At 34.9% G+C, this 27441-nt stretch overlaps 1 protein-coding gene across 2 annotated transcripts; it reads left to right on the forward strand.

The window, feature by feature from the left end:
* Positions 1–27441, forward strand: LOC117909188. Of its 2 annotated transcripts, XM_034823106.1 has the most exons (17): positions 1–141; positions 227–290; positions 2400–2508; positions 5242–5304; positions 7230–7333; positions 7842–7908; positions 8009–8080; positions 10272–10433; positions 16223–16296; positions 16398–16495; positions 18786–18893; positions 21035–21132; positions 24584–24721; positions 25102–25149; positions 25757–25871; positions 26686–26786; positions 27079–27441. In XM_034823106.1, exons 1-17 carry the CDS (start codon positions 69–71, stop codon positions 27163–27165), a joined length of 1581 nt encoding a protein of 526 aa, XP_034678997.1. In that variant the 5' UTR covers positions 1–68; the 3' UTR covers positions 27166–27441. The 2 variants fall into 2 exon arrangements, with proteins under 2 accessions (XP_034678997.1, XP_034678998.1); XM_034823107.1 differs by lacking the exon at positions 5242–5304.

A 27441-nucleotide genomic window follows, 5' to 3' on the forward strand; every position in this document is an offset into this window, starting at 1 on the left:
GACACCTGCACAAGCCGTCCCTCTTCTAGTCGGTCTGAGGAAACTTCGACAGCAAGCCAAGGAAAACAATGGAGGAGGAGTACACCTTGGATGATCCCACCCTGCTTCTCCAAGCTGCCTCCGATTTCGGTCACCATCCCGGTATTGCAGCATTCTTCATTTTCCTTTCACTTTTTTTTTTTTTTTAATAATAATTTTACATTAATTTTTAATATTTATTTATCAGGAGTTCACAGTGACGCTTCAGCGAAGGCCTTCCTGCACAGATTCCCTCTTCCAGTCATCATCAAGTAAGCGCCGTGTTTGCTTGCTCGGAAACCTCGGGGAAATTGATAGAATTTTTTAATTTTCTATATTTCATTCTCAACACAGCAGTTTGTTTACTCTTTTGATGTTCAGTTTTCTGAATATTTTTGAAATTCTATTTAGATTTTCTGAATTCATTCAACGATCAGATTGCTGAAGAATTAGAATGTTTCATGTTTTGTTCAGTTGGTTGAGGTTTGAACAATTTTTGAAAAATGTTTATTACTGACTTGGTTGAATTTATAAATTTTGGTTAAACTCGGAGAAGTGCTGGATTTCTTGTATTGTCTGTCGCTTTCTGAAGCCAATGTTAATGGATTTCTTAGTAAGTGTGAATTTGGATTTTAAAAATGCATCTAGGTATTCTATTGATCGGATTATAGTAATGATTTAAGTTACAAGGCATTTAGAAACATGCTTTGAGGGTTTGGTATGGACATTATATATGAAGAACCATAGATGAAATGGGTGGGCTGCAGAAATTGTTTTGTATTCATATTCCAGTTGCATATGAATTAGATACATGTCAAAAGAGATGCTGTAGTTATTTGGGGTTACTTCAAGCTGTGTCTTGGTTTAATGTAGTGTTTGCATATGAGCAAACTTTACTTCAATAAATTTTTTAGATTGTTTCTGTAAATCAGTGGAATCTCATTGTCTACAATGTGACTGAGGCAGGTATTTTGATCATTTTGACATTTCCATGTAAAATAGCTCATATGTAATCACTCTTAGATGCTTTCAATCTATAAGTCTCTGTTTTGTTGGGGTGGGAATGAAAACTTATGCTTCCAACACTAAAATTTACCAGGACATGATTTACTATTTATTTTATGCATAGGAAATTAAGGTTCAGTGTACTATTAAAAAAGTGTAGGAAGGTCCTTTCTGTGGAGCGATGCATTTCCTTGAATTTGAATTACAAGAAAGTAGAGTTTTCCATAGGTCCTTTGTACGGAGCAATGTGTTGCGTGGATCTAAATAACAAGAAAGTAGAGTTTTCCTTGGACAGTGCATGGGTAATCCGGTCTAGTTATATGTTAGAAACTTCAATTCCCATGAGAAACACGGTATTTTTACTTTCCTTGAACTTTTTTCTAATCAAATGGAGCCTAAGTGGCTTTTCATTTCTTTCTTTTTCTTTTCCTATTTGTCTATTTTATTTTGCTGATCCAAGTACCCATCCCCATATATCCTTTTCTTCTGTGTTCCAGTATCTTAAAATTTGAGGGTGTAAAGGATCCAACTCCTGCACCTGAATCTGAGCAACATAATTTTCTTCCTTTTTTATAAGAAATAATTTTCAGCATTCCCCTTTCCCTGGTTCTTTGTAAAATCCAAATAGAACCTAAAGAAAAACTAAAAGCATTCTAGTTCCAAGAACATATTAGGGAACAGGGAAAGTAAGTAGGGATGATGATTTGACACTCCATTGAGTGTATTTTTGTATTATTTGTGTATTCCCATACTCAAGACATGTATGTCCTGTTATTATTTGAATAACTCATTTATTTATTTTTTTGTGTTCAAATGTTTTGTTCTTTACTAGAGTTTAAATCCTTTAGTGTAACTCAAATTTTTTCTTTTGTAATAAGAAAATATACTGTTATGTCTCTATTATAATTTTGTATGTTTCATTACTGCATTTTTGATAGGTTCCATTAAAGTTAAGAACTCAACACTTTTGTTAATGCAGTTAATGACTTATTGCATTGCAGATTTTCTATCTTGGTCCTGATACTAGATTTCTTTGAGAATGTTTGGAGTAAATTTATTACCCTTTCAGAGAAGTAACCTACTTCATTTCTGAAGTGAGGTTGTAAATATTTAACTGTTAATACTGCATTTTTCCTTTTTATTTATCTGATTATGTTTTGATTTTATTTTTATTATATTTATTTTTATTTAAAATTTTTAGTTCCCTATGTTAAATTTCACCTTTTTCCCCTTTTGTTTGTGTGACACAATTAAATTGTGTTGCTTTTTTATTTTAGTTCTCTATGTTAGATTTCATTTTGACATTGTTTTTGGAACTTGAAGCATCTTCACCTAGAGTAGGATGTGGTTCTGATTTTACTTCTCTTCCTTTCTAGTGTTTTACAAACCAAAGCAGATGTGCCTGGTGTGGAAAGTACTCTAGTTGCTTGTCTTGAGAGGATATTTTGCACAAAACATGGAGCCTCTCTCATTCCACAATATATGGTATGTAAACTTTCATAGTTAAGATGATCGTGTTCCTTTTTGTAATGTGATACACTTTTTCAACAACACTGAATGTTGTGTTACAATAGAGAGTGAGAGTATTGGCATTGACTAACATTTAACATCTTTCAATTGTCAAATACTGGTTGTCACAGAAATTATCTAGTTTTCTACATGCTTCTTCTATAGTTGATTCCATATGAGTTTATATTTGCTACTATTCCTTATAGACAGTTTTTTGCAATATGATGAGCGTAAACCTAGTCCTTTAGATGATCTATTTATTTGGAACACATAACACCAACAACTCTGTAATTCAAATACATGATGTTTCATGGTGCATTTTTGTATAGTTATTATCTGTGAATCCCATCACTTCTTTTGATGTAAAGTATTTTGTAGCAAAGGGCTAAAGGGGAAACCCATGCACACAGGACGTATATGCATATCATGCTCATAGAAATACAAGATAAAAGGTTGACAGAAACAGAAGTAAGGACAAAAATATTTGAACCCTTGTTCAATCCAAACTACTGATGTACCATCCTTGGTCCAAACATGCAAAGATCCTGATGCAGTCTTGAAGAGATTTTTTTTTTTCAATGACTTGGTCCCCTCAAAGGTTCTGATATTTTGCTTCTTGCTTAGGCACCAATATAGTTTCTCAATCTCCTATTTCTTTTGATGCAGCTCCCATGCCAACTTATAAGTGACTCTTTCATTTTGCTCACAACACCCAGTTTCTCCCAGTTTCTCCAAAGCAGAGCTAAAACCTGTGCCCACCACTCCTGCATAACTGGGCAACAAATCAGAAGATGGTTTGCTGCTTTCTCTCTCATTTTGCACATGCCAAACCAATTGAGCATGCTCCTTCCTCTAAAACTTGTGATGGTCAATAGTCAAAATTTATTCCCTAAATGTTGTCATATGAAGGCCACTCTTGTGAGGACAGAAGATCTCCAAATCCCAAATGCTAGTCAATAACATATTGAAGAAAGACTTTATCGATAACTTTCCTTCATCAGAGCCCCATCTCAAACCATCCCCTCCAACCCATTAGCTTGCACATCATGGCTAACTTCTATAAAAGCCCACAAATCCTTAATAACTTATCTTGAAACTCCCTCATAAACCTCCAGTTCTAATGTGTATTACCCTCTAGCTGTCTGCAATAGTTATCTACCGAAGGTGCTCTATCTGTTAAAGTAGCTAAGAGATCCAAGAATCTTGTTTTGAAGAAGCAATACCATACCTGCCAGAATTTCACTCTTAGTCCAAAGAACAATTAATGAACTATGAGAACTCCTCCCACACAATCCTAATACTCTACCATAGACCTTTCCCAAGATTACCCCTTACCAGGATTGAACACCAATTCCTTCTCTCTATCCTATATTTACTCCAACCATCCTCCTCGACAAGCTATTCCTTTTTGATACAATCCATAATGACAATTTTTTTTTTTGATAAGTAAAGGATATTCATTCAAAAGGCACAAAGCCACAAGGTATACAGGGAGTATACAAGGCAGCTAAGGCCTCAAAAAACAACAACAAAAACAAAAGAATCACCTCCCTTTAATTGGAGGCTATCCACTCCAGGAAACCTATAAGGGAGAACGCCTCCTCACCTACATACAATTTGGCCCAACTCCAAAGATTACAAACAAAAAAATTCTTTAACTTCTGCACATTCAACACACCTCCCCTAAAAGCTAATCTATTCCTCTCTTTCCACACCGTCCAAAAAATACACAACGGAATGGTGTCCCAAATCTTTTTCCTTTTCTTTCCCACAAACGAGCCCCTCCAGCTAGCTAAGACCTCCTTTACACTTTCTGGGAAAACCCATTTCACAATTTTCCTAGAAGAGATATGTTCAACTTCTTCAGCTTCCCATCATTATGCAGATGGATAAGCACAATACCTCCCAATCAAGCAAATGAAGTTTTTTCTTCCTTTGTAACTCACACCAAAGAAAGTTGGCTGGATCTGTTCCATGCAAGGAAAGTGAAAGCAGGAATATAGTAGACTGGAAAACTTGGAAAGTGCATTAAATTAATGTACTCTACCTTTTTATAAATGTATATGTGGGGAAGAAAGATCTTTTCCTTTGGGGGTGGGGGGGCCAGATGCGGGTTGGTTTGGGTTTGTGGGGTTGGGACTCGGGTTGTTAGGGATGCTGAATTTCTGATAACGAATGTACAAACTCTTTTGTATTACATGAAATGACAACATGAGCAGGTAATAACCTGCAGCATACATACAATTTAGCATGTTGCTTTGTGAATTTAAGCTGCAAATCGATACTTATCACAAAAAGTGTACTCTTTCAGCGTTAAGTAGTAAAATATGTCAGACAGCAGCCCATTGGTATTGGATCATAGTTGACGCTTTTAAGAATTTAAACCCCTTTTTTTTCCCCAGCAATTACAATATGAATTTCAAATCAGAAGCTGTTTGCTTCTTCACAAAATGAAGCAGTGCGTGCATGGGCATGTGCTTTTGTGTGCATGAGTGAGTGGGTAGGTGTTAGCACACACATGTAATGTTTTCTCATGGATCTGGATTGTTAAGCTGTTTGACTTCCCTCATGCTTTGATTTTATATAGCCATATCAAGATATTTATAAACAGAAATTGTTTGATTCATCATGAACTGATGCAGTGTGTACTGAAATATCTTGAAACTAGATAATTAAGCAGTATAATTGCCCATATGTTTTATTCTTCAGCCTTTTGTACAAGTTGGTCTCAGGGCAGATTCTCAAGTGGTCAGATGTTTAGCTTGTAAAACAGTATGTACTTATAACTTAAGCATATTTCATTTCTTTCTTTAAACTTTCTGAAATTCGTGCTTTTTCTTTTTTGTAGTCATGGAGTTTGTGTCAAATAATTTGCTCTTTGTATTTGATGGAGTAGTGTATGTTTTTGTTTAATGCTTAAAATTAAAAAACATATGATTTCATTGGTTTTCTGCTTGATTCCCAATGAAATGAAGTCTGATTTTGTTTATTGTTTATTGTCTTCTATCTTCATTTCTGCCTTCTCATTGTATCGCCAGTCTGCTTCTTTGGCTGTTCATGCTGTGCTGGTATTGAATTTCCCATCTAAATGCTATAATTGTAATGAAGAACAGTGCTTAAATTTTGGAATAATGATGTTCAGAGTCACTTAATCGGAAGGATGGCTCTACAGTTTATGAATGAAAATAGCTGGAAGAATGTATGGTTTAAAGAAATTCAGTTGTTGTGGTTCTAAAAAATAGGTTGATGGAATTCCAGACGGCAACCAACTTAGGCTTTGTGATGCTTTGGTAAAGGAGGAAGAAGGCTACTTTTTTCTTTTTTTCATTTTTTAAAAAGCAAACAGAGTGCATATTGATAAGTGCCAATCAGAAAAAGGTGGTGCAGCCCTCTAAAAGGCTATCATGGAACAACAACAATAACAATAATTATAATGGGACCTATGTGATCAATAAAATAAAACAAAGAGGAAACATCAACACCCAAACAATCTATGATTTTGCTCTTGCCAAATAGTCCAAAACAAACATAGAGGGATCATTCTCTAAACTTCATTTATTTTCTTCCCCAGAAAACTCTAATGCTACCCCAATAAAGTCTCTCAAACTAACCTTGGCAGCACTCAAGTGACTGCAAAAATCGCAAAAGCTAGCTGCTATAAACTTCCTGCTATGCCACAATGAAGGAGGAAAGTTGGAGTTCACAATAGAAAAATAAAGAAAAAAGTTGCGACATGTGTAGAAGTGTCCATACCAAGGCAGAAAATTGGTTAGAAAATAAGAAGAAAAATGAGCAATCATGCCTTAACATATAAACTAAGGCTTTCAAATATTTTGTTAAGCATTCACATCATTGCCATTGGAATGCTATTGCACAAATTTTCTTTGATTTTTTCTCTTTTTAGTAGTTATTCCAGTGGGTGATGGCAAAAAAATTCTTTTTGGCGGAGATATTTGGTGGGACATTAGCCTCTTTGTTTTCAATTTCTGAATCTTTTCAGGGTTGCAAGAACTAGAGGGTCTCCTATCTCATCTATATTAGACTTTTCCTCTTCTATGTAGGTTTGGAATTTCAATTTTTGTCATGATTTCTTAGACAAGAAAATCAATGTGTTTGCACATTCTGTTTGGAGAGTGCTTTCTATAGGTTTTGTGAGGTTAAATTTGATAGGTGCTCATTGAGGGAATCCAAGACAGATAGGGATTGGAGGAGTGCTTATAAATCGTGGTGGGGGGCTTTATGCAAACATACCTGCACACAAGTGACAAAAGTATCACTAGAAAATATCCAGAAAAATTGATAACTAATACGAAGGAAAAATTCATAACTAATATGAAAGAAAAATTGATAACTAATATGAAGGAAAAATAGATAACTAATACGAAGGAACTGTCAATTTCTTTACAAAAATAATTAGATAATGAATTATTTCCTGAAATTTGAGCTAGAAAGCAATTATTGTTTTACTTTATGCAATTTAATCTATCTATTGGATCTCACTTCCCTATAAGCCAAAACTTGACACTGTGATGAACATTGATAACTTGATTATTGACAGACTTACTGAATTTGGCATCATTTTTAAACTCAGTTGGTACTCATACAGTAACAAATGTAATCTTTTTCTATTACTTGATAATGGATGCAAATAAATGTTACTGACTAATTCATTCTAATGCCATAAATATGGAGTGCAGGTTTCTTGCCTACTTGAAAACTTTGGTGAGAATACTATTCCTGCTGCACAGCTAATTGTTGAACATGATATATATCCACTTTTGCTTGATTGCCTCATTAATGGGTAAGTGTTGAAATTATTAGTCTGCAGTTTCTACATTTGTCCTTTCTGCTATTGTATGTATATATATGCTTGATATGATGTTCTTTCATTTGCATCTTTGCTTAATGAGGGAAATTATGAAATCTATGGAGTCAGCCAGATAGATGGCTTTCACCATAGTAGGAAATAATTAAGTAGATTCCAGCTACATCATGCTAGATCAGAGCACTCATTCTGGTCTTGAGACACTCCTTATGTGGTGAATGCTCATTGCATAATTTTATTGCCAAGTCTGGGAGGTTGATTCGTCTATTTTTTGGGGTATAGGATCAATGATTCCTCAAAAACTAGTCATTTCATTTTGTTCTTGCCGGTTGCTTGTAAGAAACACATGCTTAGAAGTTAAGATTACGACTAAGAGCACTTTTGAGGTCATGTTTTTATGTATCTTTTCATTTTTTTTAATAAAAATTTTGAGGGCTGTTTCCTGTTTATATTCTTGATTGCATTTCTTCTTTGTGTTCTCTAGCAATGAACAAGTTGCAACTGCATCAATGGATGCAATTAAGAGTTTGGCTGGTTCTTTTGAAGGCATGGTAAGGAATTCGGTGGTGGAATCCTCTCACTGTAGTAAACATAAATTAGCTTAGTCTACTGAAATCATGGCCACCATTTTTTTGTGCAAAATTTATGTAGGAAATCATCTTTCCAGCTAATGACAACGAAGCTACACATCTCAGAAATTTGGCTGCCCGATGTTCATCACTGGTATGGCTGTTGATACCATGCAATTTGATTAATAGGTTTTTGGCAGTGCAAAGTATCCATATTGTTTTCTCCTACGCATTGTTGCAGTAATGTTGTTAGGTTGCATTTTTTGCATAACAATATTGTGGCTATTTTTCACTTTCTTTGCCATGTAAAATTGCACGTGGAGGAACAAATTTCCAGTAACCTTGTTAGACAGGTTTTATCAACCATTGAATAGATAAGAATTTTGCTTAATGGAGTTGGGCTTAGTTGAGAACATAAGATGTTTTAAGTTATGGTCAATGTAATGTTGAGTAATCATTAGAAAGGAGGGATAGGATAGCCTCTAAGCCATGCCCAGAAGTGGCTGTTGTAGCAAAAATCAGTATTTGTAGCATGTATTATTGTCTTTGATATTATTTATAATATTATTGTCCAAAAACTATGGGCCTAGTCTCAGAAACTTATGCCAATAAGGTGTTGTGAATGTAATATACTAAAACTAGAGGTCACTTCATAATATAATGAAGCAATCCATGCCCTGAAGTTTCAGGTTTTTGAGAAACTTGTAGCTGTGGGGCCCAAAAATCGTGTAGGAAGGCATGATTTTTCAGAGGCCTGATACAGTCGCTGGAAGGTGCAAGCTTGGCTGCTTGAGAGCCAAAGGTTGGTTGGTGAGGATGCTGAAAGCCTAAGGGACTTGTTAGAGTCTGAAAGCCCAAGGGCTTGAGATAGATAATGCAACGGATCCAGGAGATTTGTTGGAGATTACATGCTTGTAGGGTGGGCTGCGTGATAATACAGGACCTGATACAGTCTTGATACAGTCTGGGGAAGCCCACTGATCTGTTGACATGAATTGCATGGCAAGGCACATTGATAAGCTTGTTTCACTAAGCCATGCTTTTCCTGTGGGTTTAAATAGAGAGTTGATTTAGAGGGATAAGCTGCGCATTGATAAACTATGTTTTCTTGGGATGAAAACTATTTCCCAACTGAAAGTTGGTTTGGAGGGATATACTGCAGAAGATTTATGAAATAAGCTTCTCCCTGATTGGTTGCTTCATTTGAAGACAGAAACTTGTACAGAAATGTCAAGCAAGAAAGCACCAGCAAATCAGGCATGGACACATAGATCCAGGACTACCTTCTCCATTGTGTAAAGACAAGGGCTTTATAGGAGATGTTCTTGACTCTTTTTGGGGCATCTTGGGTGCTCCCTTCTTCAGTTAGTGTGACACTTTTGGGTTGGAATGGTTCCTTTGTGGGTAAAAAGTGTAAGAAAGTTTAGAGTGTAGGCCTCTTATGCATTTTTTGGACAGTTTGGAAGGTAAGGAATAGAATTGCTTTCGAAGACGATGTGCTTTCCATCCAAAGGCTAAAAGGATCTTTTGTTTGCTTTCTTTGGTCGGAAACTAAGATGTTTATAACGGATGGTCCTTTGACGCTAATTGGTTTTCATTGATTGGTTGGGCTCTCATTGAGGGTGGGGATGTTTTTTTACCTCCATTTTGGCAGCTATTTTTTGTTTGAGCTGTGTGGGGGTGGGTGTGTTTATCTTGTATATCATGGGTCGCTATTTTGGTGCCTCTTTTTAATATTTATACTCTTCTTTACTAATAATAATAAAAAAAAATCCAGGATTACAAGCTGTTCTATTCTTCTTTTAATTTCATATTTTAACATATTTTAGCAGAAGAAGAGAAACAGAATAATTTTCTATTTTATGTTTTTCCAGATGTGATGTGGCAAGCCAATTTTGGCATCAACTAAATAATATTACTTCATATATTTTCTTCCTTTATTTCTTTTATGCTTTATTCAAATTGGAGATATAACTAAATATGTAAAACGGGGAATATCCTCAGAATAAAACAATAAACTCCATTTTAAAACAATGAAGGATGTTTGATGGTGGAGACATTGTGTCAAGTTTATTTGTCAGAAATCTAAGTTATCATCTTGTTTAATTTGTATTCTTTTGGCTTTGACATCCTTTACTTGGTAGTCTTGGTTGCTTCAATGAGAAGTTCTTTCCCCCAAACAATGCTATCATGGAGGATGGTCCTGCTTAAAATCCAATGCATCCAAGTGTTAGTCTTAATTTCTTATTAATGAGCTGTATATGCATGGTCATGCTTACCATACATGAACTGAGATTAGGTGTTATCTATTTGTGCTCTTGCCTTACCTTATGCAAATGTTACAGGGACGAGTTCGGGTTTTAGCTTTGGTGGTGAAGCTATTCTCTGTCTCCAGCTCTGTAGCGTCACTAATTCACAACTCTGATCTACTTAACTTACTGGAGGCAGAAGTCTGCAACACAGATGATACCCTTGTAACTTTAAGTGTTTTGGAGCTATTATATGAGGTAGGACAACCTACCAATATTTCATATGATTCTGTGATCTCTCTCCCTTTCTCATCTAATTATCACATATTTTACATTTATTGATTCCTGTGTATAGTATTGTTGACTAAAAAAAATCATTTATCTTAATTCTGAATTTCGTTGGCATATATATAATTTTGTATTAATATAAGCGCCTAACAAAAGAAGTAGGCACAATCCATGTGCACATGAAATATATAGATAGTGCATGAACCAACAAGAAAGAACCAAAACCACAACACTGACCAGGTAGCCTATCCCTATATATATATTTTGTTTGAGAGGAAGAAATAGAATAAATGTATTGATATAAGTGCCCAACAAAAGTAGGCACAATCCATGTGCACATGAAATATATAGATAGTGTGTGAACCAACAAGAAAGAACCAAAACCACAACACTGACCAGGTAGCCTATCCCTATGCCATCAACAAGATCTAACAAAGACAAAGCAGGCAGACAAGATCTCCTATATGTGCAAAGGAACAATGTCTTTAGAAACACATCTTTCACCACCAAACAAGACCACTGCACACCAGAAATTGTTGGCCAATTATGCTCACCCGAAGTGATCGAGAACAGCCCAAACCTCATTGCACTTGGCTCCAACAAAGGCACCTCACCAAATAAGCAAAACATCTCTGACTGATTGAGGAATAACCCATGATAACCAAACAAAGAAAATACCATTAATCATAAACCAGATGGCCATTTGTAGTAAATGAGAATGTAATCAGCAGCTTCTAGATCTTCCTTGCAGAGGTAGTACCAATGCAAAGAACTTCATCCTCTTCTCATTAGTTGGTCAATAGTCAAAATCTTCTCCCGTGTTGCTTCTCATGCAAAAAAACCAACCTTGGAAGGCTCCTTAGAGTTTCAAATATTGTAATTCACTTGAAACTAGGGAATAATCAAAGGATCTTAGTTGGAGGATGTTGATGCCTTTTTTGGGAGGTTGCATGACTACTCCATTGTTTTGGGTACTAATGATGTCATGCTTTGGTTGGGGACTAAGAATGGAGATTTTTTGGTTCAGTCCTTCTATTTCTCTCAAGCAAGTAGGAGAGCAGAGCCTTTCCCTGCACAGTACAGAGTGGAACTCTTGGGTCCTTGTAAGAGCTAGCTTTTTTGCTTTGGGGGCAACTTGGGCTAAGATATTGACTTGGGACGAGCTCAGAAGAAGGGGATGGAGGATGCCAAACAGATGCTATGTGTGCAAAGCTGAAGAGGAAATGGGAGATCATATTCTTTTGCACTGTCCGAAAGTGAGCATATTGTGGCAGCTGGTTTTTGCTCTATTTCATGTACAGTGGGTGATGCACTCTTCTGTGAGAGAGGTGCTCTTAAGTTGGAGTGGCTTCTTGGTTAGCCAAAAAAGGAAAAAGGCTTGGAAAGTTGTTCCTCTATGCAAATTTTTAGTTCATTTGGAGGGAAAGAAATAGGAAAACTTTTGAGGATAGGGAAAGCTTAGATCAAACAATTAAAAGTTTCTTTTTGTATCTTTTTTGGGATTGGATTAGAGTGCACATGGGGGATAACGTTACTTCTTTGATAGATTTTGTGAGTGGATTAGGCTCCCCGTAGGGTGTGGTTGTTTTTTGTGTATTCGCCCCTATTGGTTTGGTTTTTTAATATGTATACATCGTGTATTTTTTTTTCCTTAACACAATACCATTTTACTTATCAAAAATAAAAAAAAATAAAAAATATTTGTCTTCTAGGCCTCTATGAATAGAAAAGGAGCTCAAAAACAATTGAAAGGACTACACCTAAGACAGCTCTTGATCTTGAAAATTTCTCATAAACCTAAACTTCCAACAAACAATGTTCTAATAATTTGAAGCCCAAGCCTCTTGATTTATATAAATAAAGCGATAGTGCATATATAAATAGAAGGAAACACTAATAGAGTCCCCTAAAGTACATAGGAAGTATCAAGGAGGAAAATATCGAGATATATCGGCGATATATCGCCAATATATCGTGTATCGGGAGGGGTCGACATGATATTTCGTGGAGAAAAATCGGAGAGGAGATATTTACGTAAATATCGCCAAAATATCGGCGATATATCGGTTTAGGGAGATATATCGGAGACTTTTTGAAAAAATCGCCTCTGGTGGCAAAATATCGGTGATATATCAGCAATATATCGCTAATTTTTTGGCGATATTTCCCCTCCTTCATGCAACGTGATCTGACGGCCCAGATCACGCTCGTGTTGATCCGACGGCCTAGATGTGATTCCAATGGTAATATGGCGATCCAACAGCCAGATTGCTCCCAGTTTTTTATCCAACGGCCAAAATTGATTTTCAACGGTAAATTAATGTTCCAATGGCTATTTTGGCCCAAATGTCATCTATTTCATCCATTTTTGCTTTCATTCTTCATTTGCTCTCTCATTACTCCAATTTTTATTAAGGTTGCTCAATTATTTAATCATTTTAAGGTATATTTGTTTTAAATTGTAATTAATTTTGTTTGCAATTGTAATTAATTCATGTATTTTCAATTACTTAGTATGTTTGCAATATGGATGATTTAATGCTATTTTTATATTCAATTGTAATTAATTTTTATATTTTTATTGAATTAACTTAGGTTAATTTGATTATCTAATTATAAATTGATATGTTTATTTTAGATGATTATTTGTGATTTATTTTCACATTTAAAATTAAATTAAACTAGTTAACTTAACTAAATTATTTAATTAATTTAATTAACATGCTAAATTATTTAATTAATTTAATTAACATGAACTAGTATATTTTGAATATGAAATATGTTTATTTAATGAATTTAATGTGTACAAATTATTGATATTTAATGAAATGAAATATTTTATGTGACTTTATAATGAAAACAATTACAAAATTAACATTTCTTATAGATCGGCATGATATAATTACATCTAATATCACAAATTATATCATATATATATATATATATATCAAAATTTTCAATAAAACAACTTTAAAATGTCAATTATACTTCTAATTATATTATTATGATGTTTTCGTTACATTTCTATGAGTTTTTAACAATTTTAAGTCTACCAATATTTTTTTCTAGAATATTCGCCGATATATCTCCGATATATCCGATATATCCGTAAAATCGAAGTACCGATATATCCATGATTACCGATATTTTCATCCTTGGGAAGTATGCAATGGTTGCCTAAAGACTCAACCGAAAGCAAATAAGGGCTACAAAAAACAACACCCACCCTCAATAAGAACCCACCTGACCAATCAACAAAGCTTATTAAAGACAAAGGACCATCATCTATGAACATTTTAGTCCAAGACCAAAAGTTGCAAACAAAAGAGTGTTTCAACCTTTGGTTAGAGGGTTTCCAAGCTCCAAAACAGAATAAAGGGCTTTGACAAGAGACTTACCGCTCTTTAACTCTGTCAAAAATTGAATAGTCCTAGGAACCGATCCTTTAGAGATCCTTCAGAATCATGCCAAGACTTGACTCTATGTCCATTACTAATAGCAACCCTTGTTCTTAAGAAAAATTAAATGGCTTTCCACTAGCTAGAACCATAAGTTTCTCTACCCTCTCTAAAGCACCAACCCTCTCCAATTCCCTATACTTCCCCACAATCATCTTTCTCTAGTAACTATATCACTCTTGAGTAAGTGCTTTAAAAGTCCATGGTGGTAGGCTATGCAAATTAAGCTTTAAGGCAATAACCTCAATATAGGGTAACCTCAAGGTGAGAGTATGCAAATTAGCTTTGAGGCTATAGCCTTAGTGTAGGGTAATCAAGACTTAAGCCTCACCTTGTTAACACTTACATCCTTACTCTATTGAGGCTTACAACCTTGAGGTTATAGCCTTGAGGCTATTGAGACTTAAGCTTCAAATATTGAAAGGATTTTAATGGGTTTAGGGCCTTTGCGGTCATTTTGTATATATTTATTAGAGGTTTAAGCCTCCATATTCAATTGTTTTAATGAGTTATGCTTTTGTGGGTTTTTGGCATAAATTTATAAGTTTTGCTTTAAGTCAAACACTAGGGTTTGACCTTTTACAAATTAAGGGTTTGGCTATTGATTTACCCTTTAAATGGAGATGTAAAAAGGAGATTTAGAAAAAGAAATAAGGGAGTTGTTGGCCACTGTAGTGGTTGAGTTCATATATAATCATGATCTTGTTATTGATAGATAAAGAAAAAAGATCATCATAGTTGATAGAAGAAGAAGGAGAAGAATAGATGAACATTAATACTAATTGGGAGGATAATAGTGTAAGTGGCCGAGTTCATATATAATCATGATCTTGTTATTCATAGATAAAGAAAAAAGATCATCATAGTTGATAGATAAAGAAGAAGAATAGATGAACATTAATACTTATTGGGAGTATAATAGTGTAATTAGAGGATATGATTATGATTCCTTGAAGGTTCCTACCAAAGATAGTGATAGTAGTGTTGAAGATTATTTAATGAAGCCATGAGAGAGAGTTAGATTTTAGAAAAGAGGAACCAAATTGGAAATTATTAATGACAATAATTAATTTGATTATTACGAATTGTATGGTTTTCTTATTATTTAACTTTCATGTGATCCTATTAGTATTTTTTTAATATTTTTTCTTTTCTTTATTATATATATATATTTAAGTTGAGGCTTACACATTGTTCTACCTTAAGGCTTATGCTTCGCCTCACTTCAGCTGAACTCCTCAAGACTGTATTTAGCCTTTTAAAACATTGTTTTATGCTAACCTCTAATGTCGGGCCTCGTTGAGAGGACCAAGACCCCTGATGCGGTGATGCCCAATCCCCCCATTGTCTTCATAGAACAAATGATTAACCCACTTTACAAAATGAATCTTTTTTTTTTCTTCTCCTGTAAGGCTTCCTCCCTAAGGGAAATTCTTTTATGATCTGTTCTAATTTGGTCTTCACCCTCTTTGGGATTACAATGCTGATAAGAAATAAATCGGTAGATTGGTTAGCATGCTCTTCGGCAGAACAAGTCTCCCACCTTAGTCAAATATTGTTATTTCCGGGAAGCCAACCTTCTTTTAGACCTTTCTTCAACCAATTCTGAAATTGAAGCAGATTGAAAAGGTGCACCCAAGTTCAGCCCCAAAAAATACCTAGTTAGAAGGCTACGCACTTTGCAACCCAACTATTAGCCGACCCCTCAATGTCATCCACTCTCCCTACTAGGATAAGCACACCCTTTTCCTAGATGATTTCAGACCTGAAACTGCCTCAAAGCACAAAAGGCTCCCTCTTATAGTGATAGCTCCAATCTGCTTCACAGAAAAGTAATGTGTCATCAACAAACAGAAGGTGAGAAATATCTACCCCCCCAATCCCTGGACCCTCCACCTTGAACCCCTTAAATAAGGCCTCCTTTTGTTTCTGTACGAAGGAAACAACTTAGGACCAGCATTACCAAAATAAATAATGTGTTTTCCTCTCTCAGTACAAAGATGAAAGGCGTTGTGCACTTCAATAATAGTGAGATATTTAGTCCCTAATCTTTGAATCAGTTTCCATCCTATGGTAGTAACCACAAATTTTATGCAGAGACAAGTGGAAGTCATGGACTCTGTTAGTTCTTTTATTTATTATATAACATTTAAACAATATTGCTTCCTTTATAGGTGATACTTTATAATTGAATATTTTCCACTTTTAACTTAGTCATCTGTTTTACTTGTCTGTCTTTCTTAATTTATCACCTAAGTTATGCTATAATTTGTTCTTGGCCCATCCATCCAATGGATGAAGTTGGCAGAAATTCAACATGGTACAGAGTTCTTACCGAGGACCACCCTTGTTCAACTACTCAGTTCTATAATCGGGTAATTCCTATCACAAAAGGGGTGAAAATTAAGCACTCATTATAATTTTGTCTTTAATATTTCATATGTTTTTAAATATAGTTTTCTCTATCTATTTGTAGCAACACATCCATGGAATCAATTTTAAGATCAAGAGCGATGATGATAAGTGGCAGGCTTCTTTCCAAGGAGAATATTTTCAAGTTCATTGATGAATCTTGTAAGACCTATATACTCAACTTCTGAATTTCTAGATGCCATTGAAGTTTTTATTTGTTGGAGTGGCAATCTGGTTTTTATTCACCTGGAGCCCTAGACTTTCAGGAATCTGTAAACACACGACATAAACTAGTTACCTTCCATTGTTTCAGCTGAGTACTAAATATGCTGTAGCCTGGTGATTATAGATTGCAACTGCATCTGTGCAGTGGTGACAGCATGCGGCCTTTTTATGACATTGTCTGCTCCTCAATTCCATAGATTTCAATTGTTGTATGTGAAGTGCAGCCCTAATTTCATTAGTTTCCATTTTTTCTGCCAAGTACTAAATATTCTGTAGCCTGGTGATTATAGATTAATTACACTATCTGTGCAGTGGTGACTGCTTGCAGCCTTTTTATGACAATGTCTGCTCTGAGTTTCCATGGATTTCTATGGTTATGTTTGAAGTGCTGGGTTGCAGCCTTTTCACAGCATTGTCTGTTGGGCGGTGGTCCAGCATTTTCTTTATTACCTCATATCCACCCCTAGATTCTGTTAGAGGTTGGAGAGTTTGTGCGATGCCTAACACAGGGCCAAAAGTACTGAACTCACCATAATCCATGAGGAGAATCAAAGTTCTAAAGCTTGTGGAAAGAGAACCATGAACCCTACTTGAGCACTGGCTTTTCTATGGCTTTATTTCTGCCATTCTATGATGCTTTCATGCTGAACCGGAACCCTTCATTGCCCAGCTTGTTTTCATGCTAACTTTAATGATAAATCATTCACCACTATGCTCAGACCACCATGACAAACTTGAAACAATAACTCCTGTGCTGAGTGTGCTCCCTTATTAAAATAACTGGAATCCATCTCCCTTATGGCGCTATAATCAATCACCAAGCACTGGGCCACCAACTGATGCATGCACGCATGCAAGGACAAGTGTATCCGAGCCCATTTATCATGCCAAACACCAAGTTGCATGGGCATGTTGCAAATGTTCTGTCTTAATGACATTCTGGCTATTGAGTCGCCTCAGAAATCTGATATCTGTTTTTAGCTTCCTTGATGCTTCTAATTTCTGCCATATGTGCTGTTTCTGTTCCAAATGGCTTAGAATAAGTGCTGATGTGCCTATTGTGGCCTCACACAGTGTCACTAATAAGCTTGCACAAGCAATGAAAGGATTTTGAGAATGGTGTAGAATATTTCTAGAAGACATGATGAAAATACTCTGTTGTCCATGAAAATCAAACAGGCACACCTATAAACATGTTAGAAACAGAGGCCAAACTGAAATTGCATTATATTGTCTTTGATCCCAAAAATGAGGGGAATATTTGAAGATTATGCTATTAACCCATGCCTACTACTTGATGTGGTTTTGGGTCTAACCAGTTCAATTGATACCAAGCTACTACTTGATGGACCATGGCTTCATAGGTTAAAATTTTTGCATGGTGTGAAGTTTTTCAGTTTTTATAAGATGCCTGTTGGTTGTTCATATTACAAATTCAGCTGTTACTCTGGACAACTTCGGTGCCTGAGCTTTTGGAACTCGTTGCATGAAGTCTTTGGTTGAAGCCTCCATGATGGGATGCTACTTTGATCTTGAGTTGTGTTTTGTGGACAAATCTGTAGGCGATACATTATAACCTTATTTAGCTATTTTGTATATTACGGTGTCAAATATGGATTGTTGAAGAATCTCTAGTGACTTGAATCTATAATCTTTGTTTCCTATTCTGTAAGAGACAAACACTTGACTACTAAATTGCCCAAGTACCTCAAGGAATGTAACAAATGCAAAGCTCCCAAACAAATGCTGAATATGCAGAACAACACCAATAATTTTTATAATGTTTTAAACATGATCACCATTTCTTCAATATCATCTAGACTGCTACAGTGCACTAATACTTTATATTTGACCATTTTTTTAATATCATTCAACATAATAGTGGGCTTGATGGTTCTTTTGCTGGTTCAGTCCAGATTTTATAACCTCATCCTGGACTTACCTTAATTTCCACAAAGATGTAAGACAAGCATTTGTTAAATAAGCAAAAATGGTTGGGTTGTTAGATATAAGTGCCTGGTTAGGATCCTGCTGTTACTTATGCAGCATGAAAACGTTTTCCATTTCAAGTTGGTGTAGATGTTAGTGATTAGATGGAAAACTAGTTGCATTAAACATTTACAATTACTAGGGGATCAGTTGTGAGATTTCTTATTTCTAAACATCAGATTGTTATTATAAATTCCAGTAGTGGTTTCTAACTGTATTCTTTGCTTCTGCATTTTAGGTGTTAAAACTGTTATTTCATTGATTGATGGAAGACTCAGGTCATTGGAAAGTCAAGATGCAGATGAATGTGAATCCGCACTTGAAGCATTGGGTCAAATAGGTTCATGTAAGTATGCCACTAACTGTAGTAGACTAGGAATTACTGCCATTAGTTAAACCAATAATTTAAATACTAGTATCTTTGATGATATATATATATATGTGTGTGTGTGTGTGTGTGTGTGTGTGTGTAGGTATGTATGTATGTATGTATGTATAGTTTGTTTTCCCAAATTAGCGTTCCTACCTGTTTACATGTGACTGAACTTCATTCCAATAGGTGTAAGGGGAAGATGGTTTCTCAGTAAAGTACTAACCTAATTAGAGACCTATAACTTAGGTTTATTTGGTATTTAAGAACAAATACTAAGAGTATGCTCAGAGAGAAAGAAGAGAGGGGAGGGGGGCGCTTGGGTTTGAAATTCCTTACCAATCTTAACAGGAGAGTCATGTGGTTAAAGTTGTCTTGTCTTCACTGTCCTATTTGAGGAGTTTTTTTTGTTGGTCAACAGTCTCAGCCCTGAGAATATAAATATTCAATTTTAGATCTGAAATCTGTTCTAGTATTTGGCTTTCCATGGGTGGAGCATTTTGAGGAGAAATAGAATTTTTTTTCAGAGGATGCTTGTAATTTGCACTTATGAGTTGCAGGAGTTAATTTATGCATAAAATTATGAAATCTGTTCTAGTTTGTAGTTTTCATAGGTATAGCATTCTGAAGAGGGATAAGACTTTTTCAGAGGGTTCTGTGATGTGCATCTGTAAAGCTGCAGGAGTTAATTTATGCATGGTGGTAAAATCATCCTGGCCTACAGACAATGTTTCTGAGAGGCTTTCATTTCTCAATAAAGTTATCGTGTATTGGTGATTTCAACTTGATGGATCACCATTAGAAGGGTGAGCAGCTACACATGGAAAAATAGCGAAGAGATTCAATCAATTACCAGACCTGAACTTGGTTTCAGCAGATAGAGAGTTGGGCTTTGCTGAATGTTACTCAATGCATCCTGGTACAACTGGCATCAGATCATGCACCAATAATCCTGCATAGTAGGGGGTTGAGAGAAGACCAATGTCCATACCTATTTGAGAATGTAGTTGAAGGAGGGGATTTTAGGGATAAAGTGAAGAATATAGTTATGAGCTCAGTAGTAATCCAAGTTTCACATTGCCTGAAAAGATGAAAGCCTTTGAAAGATCTTGAAAAACTCCTGTCTACATTTGCGTGTTACAATTAAATACTGCTGTTAACTAATGATTCAAACAGCTGAGACACTCGTGGCAATTATTTGTTTTGTAGAATTTTGAAATTCAGAGAAGGTTGTTAAACATGTGATGTTTTGTTGGTATAAAATTGTATTGCTACACTGATGATATGAATATGGAAAATTTTATTTAGACTTCATGTTGTACATTTCTTGAAGTCCTTTATAATTTGCTATGCTTATAACAGTATTTACATGAGTCATGCACTACACTTTTTATTAGAAGAGAGAATTATAAATTGTTGGAAGTTAACATTTTTATATGATCAACCTTGGGGGTGCTCATTCTTAGTGAGCATCTTGTCCTCCTCCTACCGACCATACAGTTGAAAAGAAAGCCAAAAATATCAAAGGCTAGAAAGACGGTACACAAGTTAGAGGTTAAAAATCCCCTACAAAAGACACCCAATTGCTTGCTCCTTGCTTGGCTGAAACATCCACTACATGATTTGTTAGTCATGGAGCCTAACTAAAAGTGCAATCCTCCTCACTTGCAATATCTACAATTTGGTAGAGCCATACATCATCCTTAAATGGACCTCTTTTCTTTTTGGTCACCCTTGAAATAACAATTGCAGCATTTTCTCCAAGCAAATATTGGAGAAACTCAAAGCTGTTGTCTGTTGAAGAACCTCCAAAAATAACAGATCTCTACCTCAATGGCCAAACCCTCTCCAGTGAGGGTGGAATGGGCCCTCACTCAACTCTTTCTTCTATAATCTATATTTTATTAAAAAAAGAAAGATTATGGCACCTATTCTGCATCTAAGGTTTTTAGATTAGTTTTACATTGTTTGATTCTTACACATTACTTATGTAGTTGTTTTGATGCTTTTATCATTCTAACAGTTGTCTTCATTTCTAGCTTGTGTTCTTCCCTAAACCTTTCCTTACTATCTTTGAAAGCTCAAATTTATTTCTACATTTTTTTTCCTGTATTTAGCAATTCATGGAGCTGAATTGCTACTTTTAAGTTCACCACCTGCTGCTAGACATGTTATTGATGCTGCCTTTGATCGGCAAGGACGTGGTAGACAGCTGGTAAGCACATCAGATCCTGTTGTTTTATCTTTATATTCTTATCAGGTTTTTATTTATTTATTTTTATTTATTTATTTATTTTATTTCATTTTGTTTTAGCATGTTTAAAAGTAGGCAGACAGAGAAATATTTAAAGCTTTTTTATTTTTATTTTTATTTTTATTTTTTATAATTAGTATATCAAGGGATCTTTATTACATCAGATCCTTTAAAATTATCTTCCCATTTGTTTTTTATTTTTTATTTTTCCATGTTGCTTAAAATACAGATAGAGTTAGAAAATTGTGGGCACCTTCCTTGGGACAAAAGATTTTAAGATAAGCAGGAAAGACAATATATGAAAGCAATTTTAGCAAGACTAGGAGTAAAGTGAAGTGATAAAGAAGATTAATGCCAAGAGATACAAAAGAAAAATTATTTTCATCATCTGGTTTTGGTCATTTATATAGGAAGGAGGTAGGAATGGATGTTGCCATTGCTTGATTCAGTAGGCTAGGGGCCTAGGTTCCTTGGATGGTTACTTCTGGACTCTCAGGTAGGAAACTGCAGATTGGAGTCTGCATGTGGCCACTTCATACAACAATATCTAAGCAGCAGGGTTCAAAATCTCGGTCGAGACCGGTACGACTCGGCCAAGTTGTATCTGCCTTGGCCATGGCTAGTACCGGACCGATACCTGAGTTGGATATTTTGTCAGTTTGTGAACAAACGTGGTTGAATTGAAGATAAATGAACAGTCTCAAAGTGAATCCCATGGAAACTTTGATACAACTCCAAGATCATGTTGAGACTAAGCTATTTGGGTAATTGGTAATGGAAAAAAAAGGTAATAGTGGAGTAGAAATGGTGGAGAAGATGAGAGGATCAAAACCTACGAAAATGAAAAATACAGAGAGTTAAAGCCCTACATCTTCATCCTTTGGGTTTAGAGGAGAAATGGGTATCTTGAGAGAGAAGCAAAATAGAGAAAGTCAAATTGAAGCCCTAGGCATGGATTCACATAGAGAATAAGAAACATGTAGAGAGTGTGAAACTTAGAATGATCGGAACCGATGAAGAGAATGGGGAAGCCATTAGAGGATTCCTACCAGGTAGATATTCAACAATGAATTTGAATTGTAGAGAGAAGTGCAAAAGCCCTAGCTCTTACACCCAACCTTTTCTCTTTGTTGTCTCTGTAAAATTCCAAACTTCTTTGTTTTCAGAAATTGGGAGGCAGTTGTTGCTATTTCTCAGCACGTGGTATATATGAGAAATTAATTTTATCTTAAATTCACACGTGCTTCATTTCCTAAAGTTAAATGCAATATAACAAAACTTTTATTAATAAAACTATCAGTTCAAAGCAATCCACTGGTCATTACTCTGTGATAGGCTCTCCTGCTAGGGTTGGTGTTGGTTTTTCAAGCTATTTGGGTTTAGAGAAGAAATGGGTATCTTGAGAGAGATAGGTATTTGACCGGTGGATGGGAGTTATGGGTATCTAACAGAGATGAGGATTTGGGTTTTAAATAATATGTATTTGTTTTTTAAGTAGATAATGAGTATTTGGTGGGGATTTGGGTTTTAAATAATTTGATGAAAATTATAATGATAAAAAATGAATAATGAATATTAGACTTATATCAAATAAATAGGAAATGAATATTGATATAAAAATTAAAATTAATGAATATATTTTATAAGAAAAATTATATTTATTTCTTTAATAATTGAAAATATTTAAAAAAAAATTCAAAATATTTAATTTAAACAATTTTTTATAAAAAAAATTTACTTTTTATTATTTTCATCTTCAATAAGAAATATTTATTATCAAGTGATTAAATTAAAATATTTTTAGAGATTTTTAATATTATTATAAATCATCCCAAAAGTATGCTTTTATTATAATTTGAATAATTTTAATATAATAGAAGTTTATTTTATTAATTTTTTACTCTACTTATTTGTATTTAATTTTTTAATAATTTTCATAATTTTTTAAAATTATTTTGAGCTCTTAAATTATAATTTTTTGCGTATCACCTGATACCGAGACCGATGTGCCTCAGGACCTCCCGAGTTAATGACTGATACCGTGACTTTGAACTATGCTAAGCAGTTAATGGAATTGAAGAATTTGTGGGTCCCTTAAATGACCTATGTGTGAGAACTTTCTCTATTTTTTTTTTTTTTATCCTTTTTCATGTTTTCATTTTGAATTCAAATTGAATATGTTCATTTCTCAAACATATTTCTTAGCTTTAGGTTCAAAGTAGCTAGTGCTGTTTATTGGTACTATTGTCTATCTATTATCTGCATAGTTTATGCTGGCTTTTATAAAATAGTGCCCTTTTTCTTTTTCTTTTTCTTTTTTTTTGCTTTATTTTTTGGGATAAAAAACAAGATAATCCATTGCATTAAACTTGGTAATTATGATAAAGGATGAGAAATCCTTCCAAAATTTACAAAACACTCATCAAAAAGGAAATAGTATGCCTATAACTTGAAATGTAAACAAAACAAATTGCAAATCTCGTGGAGGAACCAGAATAGAGTACAACCCAAGATCGTACCACACATTTCTCACAGGATGGATTTTTTATTCGATCTTGTATTTAGGGTATCGATCATTTGTTTGGTGGTGACAGTGTCCTGGGAGTCTATCTTATAAATTTCTAGTTTGTATTTCTAAATAAAATGCTTCTGGCATAGTGTCATGGAAAAAACTAATATCTGACTCTTGTAATTTACAATTTTACATTGCTAATATTGTTCCCTTAAATCATGTTCCTTATGCAACACTCCCATTAGGTTTAATAATTTATTTAGTGCAGTTGGTTCTAATTGTGTCAAATAGTGGTCCTTGAGGTGTGGTTAAAGTGGCAAAGGGCTTGGTTGGATAACTTGGAGGTACCAGGTTTGATACTCAACAAGGGGAAAAAAGTTACCTATGAAAAAGTAAAATAAAAAAGTGTCAGTTTTTAGGAGAATGGCCCAGCTCCCAACTGTCACATAAGAAGGTAAGTGAGAATTGATAGACAGGTGGAAACAGTAGAATATCTCTTTTCCTGCTACATGTCACTACAAAAACACAATGGCTATATAAATCACCCATAAGCGACAGTCATTATAAATCCAATGAAATCATAAGCATATAGAGCCCTCTCTTGTTCCCCTGGAGTAATGTCTTTTAATATTTTTATAAAGGGGTGGGAAAATTCTGCTCTGCTAATAACCCGTCATTTTCTATTCCCTTTTTGTCTTTTTGTCTTTTTGACTGATTCCACACTTAAATCTTGCAATTCAAGCCTACACTTGTACCCATCAAGAGGAGTGTTAAAATATAAAATTTTGAAACTGATGTTTTGTAGGTACAGGTTCATGAAAATGAAATTAATATATATATATATATATATATATGGAATACATGTATCCTGATTGATACTGCTCACAAATTATGTTGCAGGCTGCATTGCATGCTCTTGGAAACATATCTGGAGAAACTAGATCAGAAAACAAGATAATGCTGAACAATGATGCAGAAGAAAGCCTCCAGCACCTGATCTATGAATCAGCATCCAAGAGTCCAAAGCTGACTCCATCAGTTAATAGTTTTTATTTTTCCTTTTAATGCTCATTTCTTGTTTCATTGCATTAGTTCAGTGACTCCAGTTTTCTTGTATTTTAATCAAATAATTTTTTTTTTTAAACCACTCCTCTAATTCAAATTTATGAATAAAAAATTATAGGCGACAAGTCACCAAATTTTGCTTCCTAGGGTGCTGATGGTGTTCCTGCATCTTGCACTTGAAGTATTTTATTTTATTTTTCCTATTTGGCATAAATTCAGCTAGTGTTAATATCATTTTAAGTGCTAATTCTACCATTTTGGCTGAATATGAATGTTTATTCCTTGCTATTCTTCTCTTTTCCTTTGCCTTTTATTGTTCAGAAATTTTACCAGTATGGTGGTGATTTTGGCAGGGTCTTTTTCTATCAGTTCTTCAACAGGATGCAGAAGTTCGTCTGGCGGTGAGAATCTTACAAGAGTAACAAATTTCCAGTTTAGTTGGGATCCATTTGATTCTCAGAAAGAACAAAGGAAAGAAAAAGAAAATTGTTAAATGAAAGTGGTTTCCTTCTTAAACATTTAATGCATTTTCCTTTATATCCTTCATTCTTTCTTAGAAACAAATGGAGGTTTAGTGGAGCCAAAGATATGGAACTGTAAAAAGCCAATGTATAAAAGCGGTTTCCTCTTTCAACCAATCACAGTTAAAATGACACCCTTAAAGCCACCATTTCATCAATCATGACTAGTCCTTTGGAGCTTATGCTGCTGGGTTGTGAAGCATAACTCTTGCTTCTTGAACTGTCATATTGATTTTCTATGAAATGAATTATTTGTTTGTGATATATGTATAAACATGTGTATGATATATATATATATATATATATATATATAGATGGATAATTCCATGTTCACCATATAGGTTGAAGTCAAGAAGGTTTTGGCCTAACTACCCAAGTGGCTGTACCTGCATGAGTCTATTTAATTAGGTCTAGTGTGTGCTTGGTGTTTATAGTTTCCTGTCATCTTTTCTAAAAAAAATTTAATGTGCCATATGAATCTTTTCAGGGTTATAGAGTAATAACTGGCCTGGTGGCACGGCCATGGTGCCTGATGGAGATTTGCTCAAAACAAGAAATAGTAAACATAATTACTGGTGCACATTCTGAAACCACAAAAATAGGTATGCCTTCTTGTTGCTATATTCATCATCATTATCGCAGCCATCATCTCATGCATTACTATTACTTGTTTGGATATTATGGCATCCTTCTATGGTGATATATTAATAAAAATATGAAGTAGACAAAATGGGTTATGGCATCTCAAATGAGTGCTGCTTGAACAACCGATCATTGTAATAGAAATGGGGCAATTTCTAATTAAGGAATTCATGAATTCCTTCCATATGACACCCACATTTCAGAACTAGAATACCATTATCGAAACTAGCTAATATTTGATAATTTTGATTTTCAATGCTCCATTAAAGATGGGCTAAAGTGGCCATGTCAAATATGTTTTCTCTTTCAAATTTTATGCTACCAAGTGTTTGATGATTGGTGCACTCTGATTCATGTGTTTGAGATGGATAAAAATATTCAGTCTTCCAATAAGATATTTGTATATTGGAGCCTTGCAGCAATGTTTTCATACAGAAACTGGAATTTCTTTGTTGTGGCCCTGGGTGAACCACTGGTGTCTTCTTTTGTGGTGGTGTTGGAGGGGGGGGGGGGGGGGGGGGGGCGCTGGAATGTGATGCTTTTGATTAGTTTTCAGCTCTCCCACTAAGAAGATTGGAATGTGATGCTTTTGAATTAGCTTTTAGCTTTCCCGCTTCTTTTTGGTGATGTTTGTCTTATTGTTTGCTTTCATCTGTCATTTGCATTCTGTATTAGCACAAGACAAATGATCTCCTCCTCTGTTGTTTCATGAAGCTTTCAACTGAATTTGTTGGATTCTTTTATTCTTTTAATGGGATTGATGAAAATTTTCAGGCATGGAAGCTAAATACAATTGTTGCAAGGCAATTCATTGGGTCTTCATGTCATCAAGTAAACTTACCAGTGATCCTGCTCTCACTGGAATAGCTGAAAAGGTGTGATTAGATCCCTCAATATACAAATTCCCATGCACAGCCAACTTGTCATCATGCTAAAACTCAACCCCAGATGCATCTAGACTAGCGTCATAGCATACATGTATTATTGGACCTAATACACGCTACATTTCATCAAAATGCTTAATGCATAAGGAACTCTGCACCTTAAACTTAAAGTAATGTGTGAGCATCAATCCTCACCCAAAAAATAGAAGGAAAATATAGCATTAGAACTATCTAGTTTTTGACTGATGGATTTTTTTTTTTTCTGTTCTTTTTCTTGTTGCAGTTGCAAGAAGCTGTTAGAAGGGGTCCTTATCTTGCAAGAAAGCTTCAGGAAGCTCAACCTTTAGTAATGACAGCTGACAGATTTTAGGTTCCTCCCAATAGCTGTAACCATATCAGTCAATCATGAGGCCTTTTTCCGCCCCTCAGGTGTGGCCTTTACCATCTAACATGTACAAATTACAGTTTGTTACTGGAATTCTCTCTTAGGTTCAACATAAAACCACAGACCTTCTAATGTACTGGAAACACAGTGAAAGTTTCCACCTCAGTTGACATAACCATGGAATGTTTTAGCACTCTGAAGTTAACTTATTTTCACCGGATGAACCGCTCATGAAACAATGGAAGAACCTTGCAAAATTAA

The sequence above is a fragment of the Vitis riparia genome, chromosome 19 (assembly GCF_004353265.1).
Source record: "Vitis riparia cultivar Riparia Gloire de Montpellier isolate 1030 chromosome 19, EGFV_Vit.rip_1.0, whole genome shotgun sequence".
Taxonomy (NCBI): Eukaryota; Viridiplantae; Streptophyta; class Magnoliopsida; order Vitales; family Vitaceae; genus Vitis; species Vitis riparia.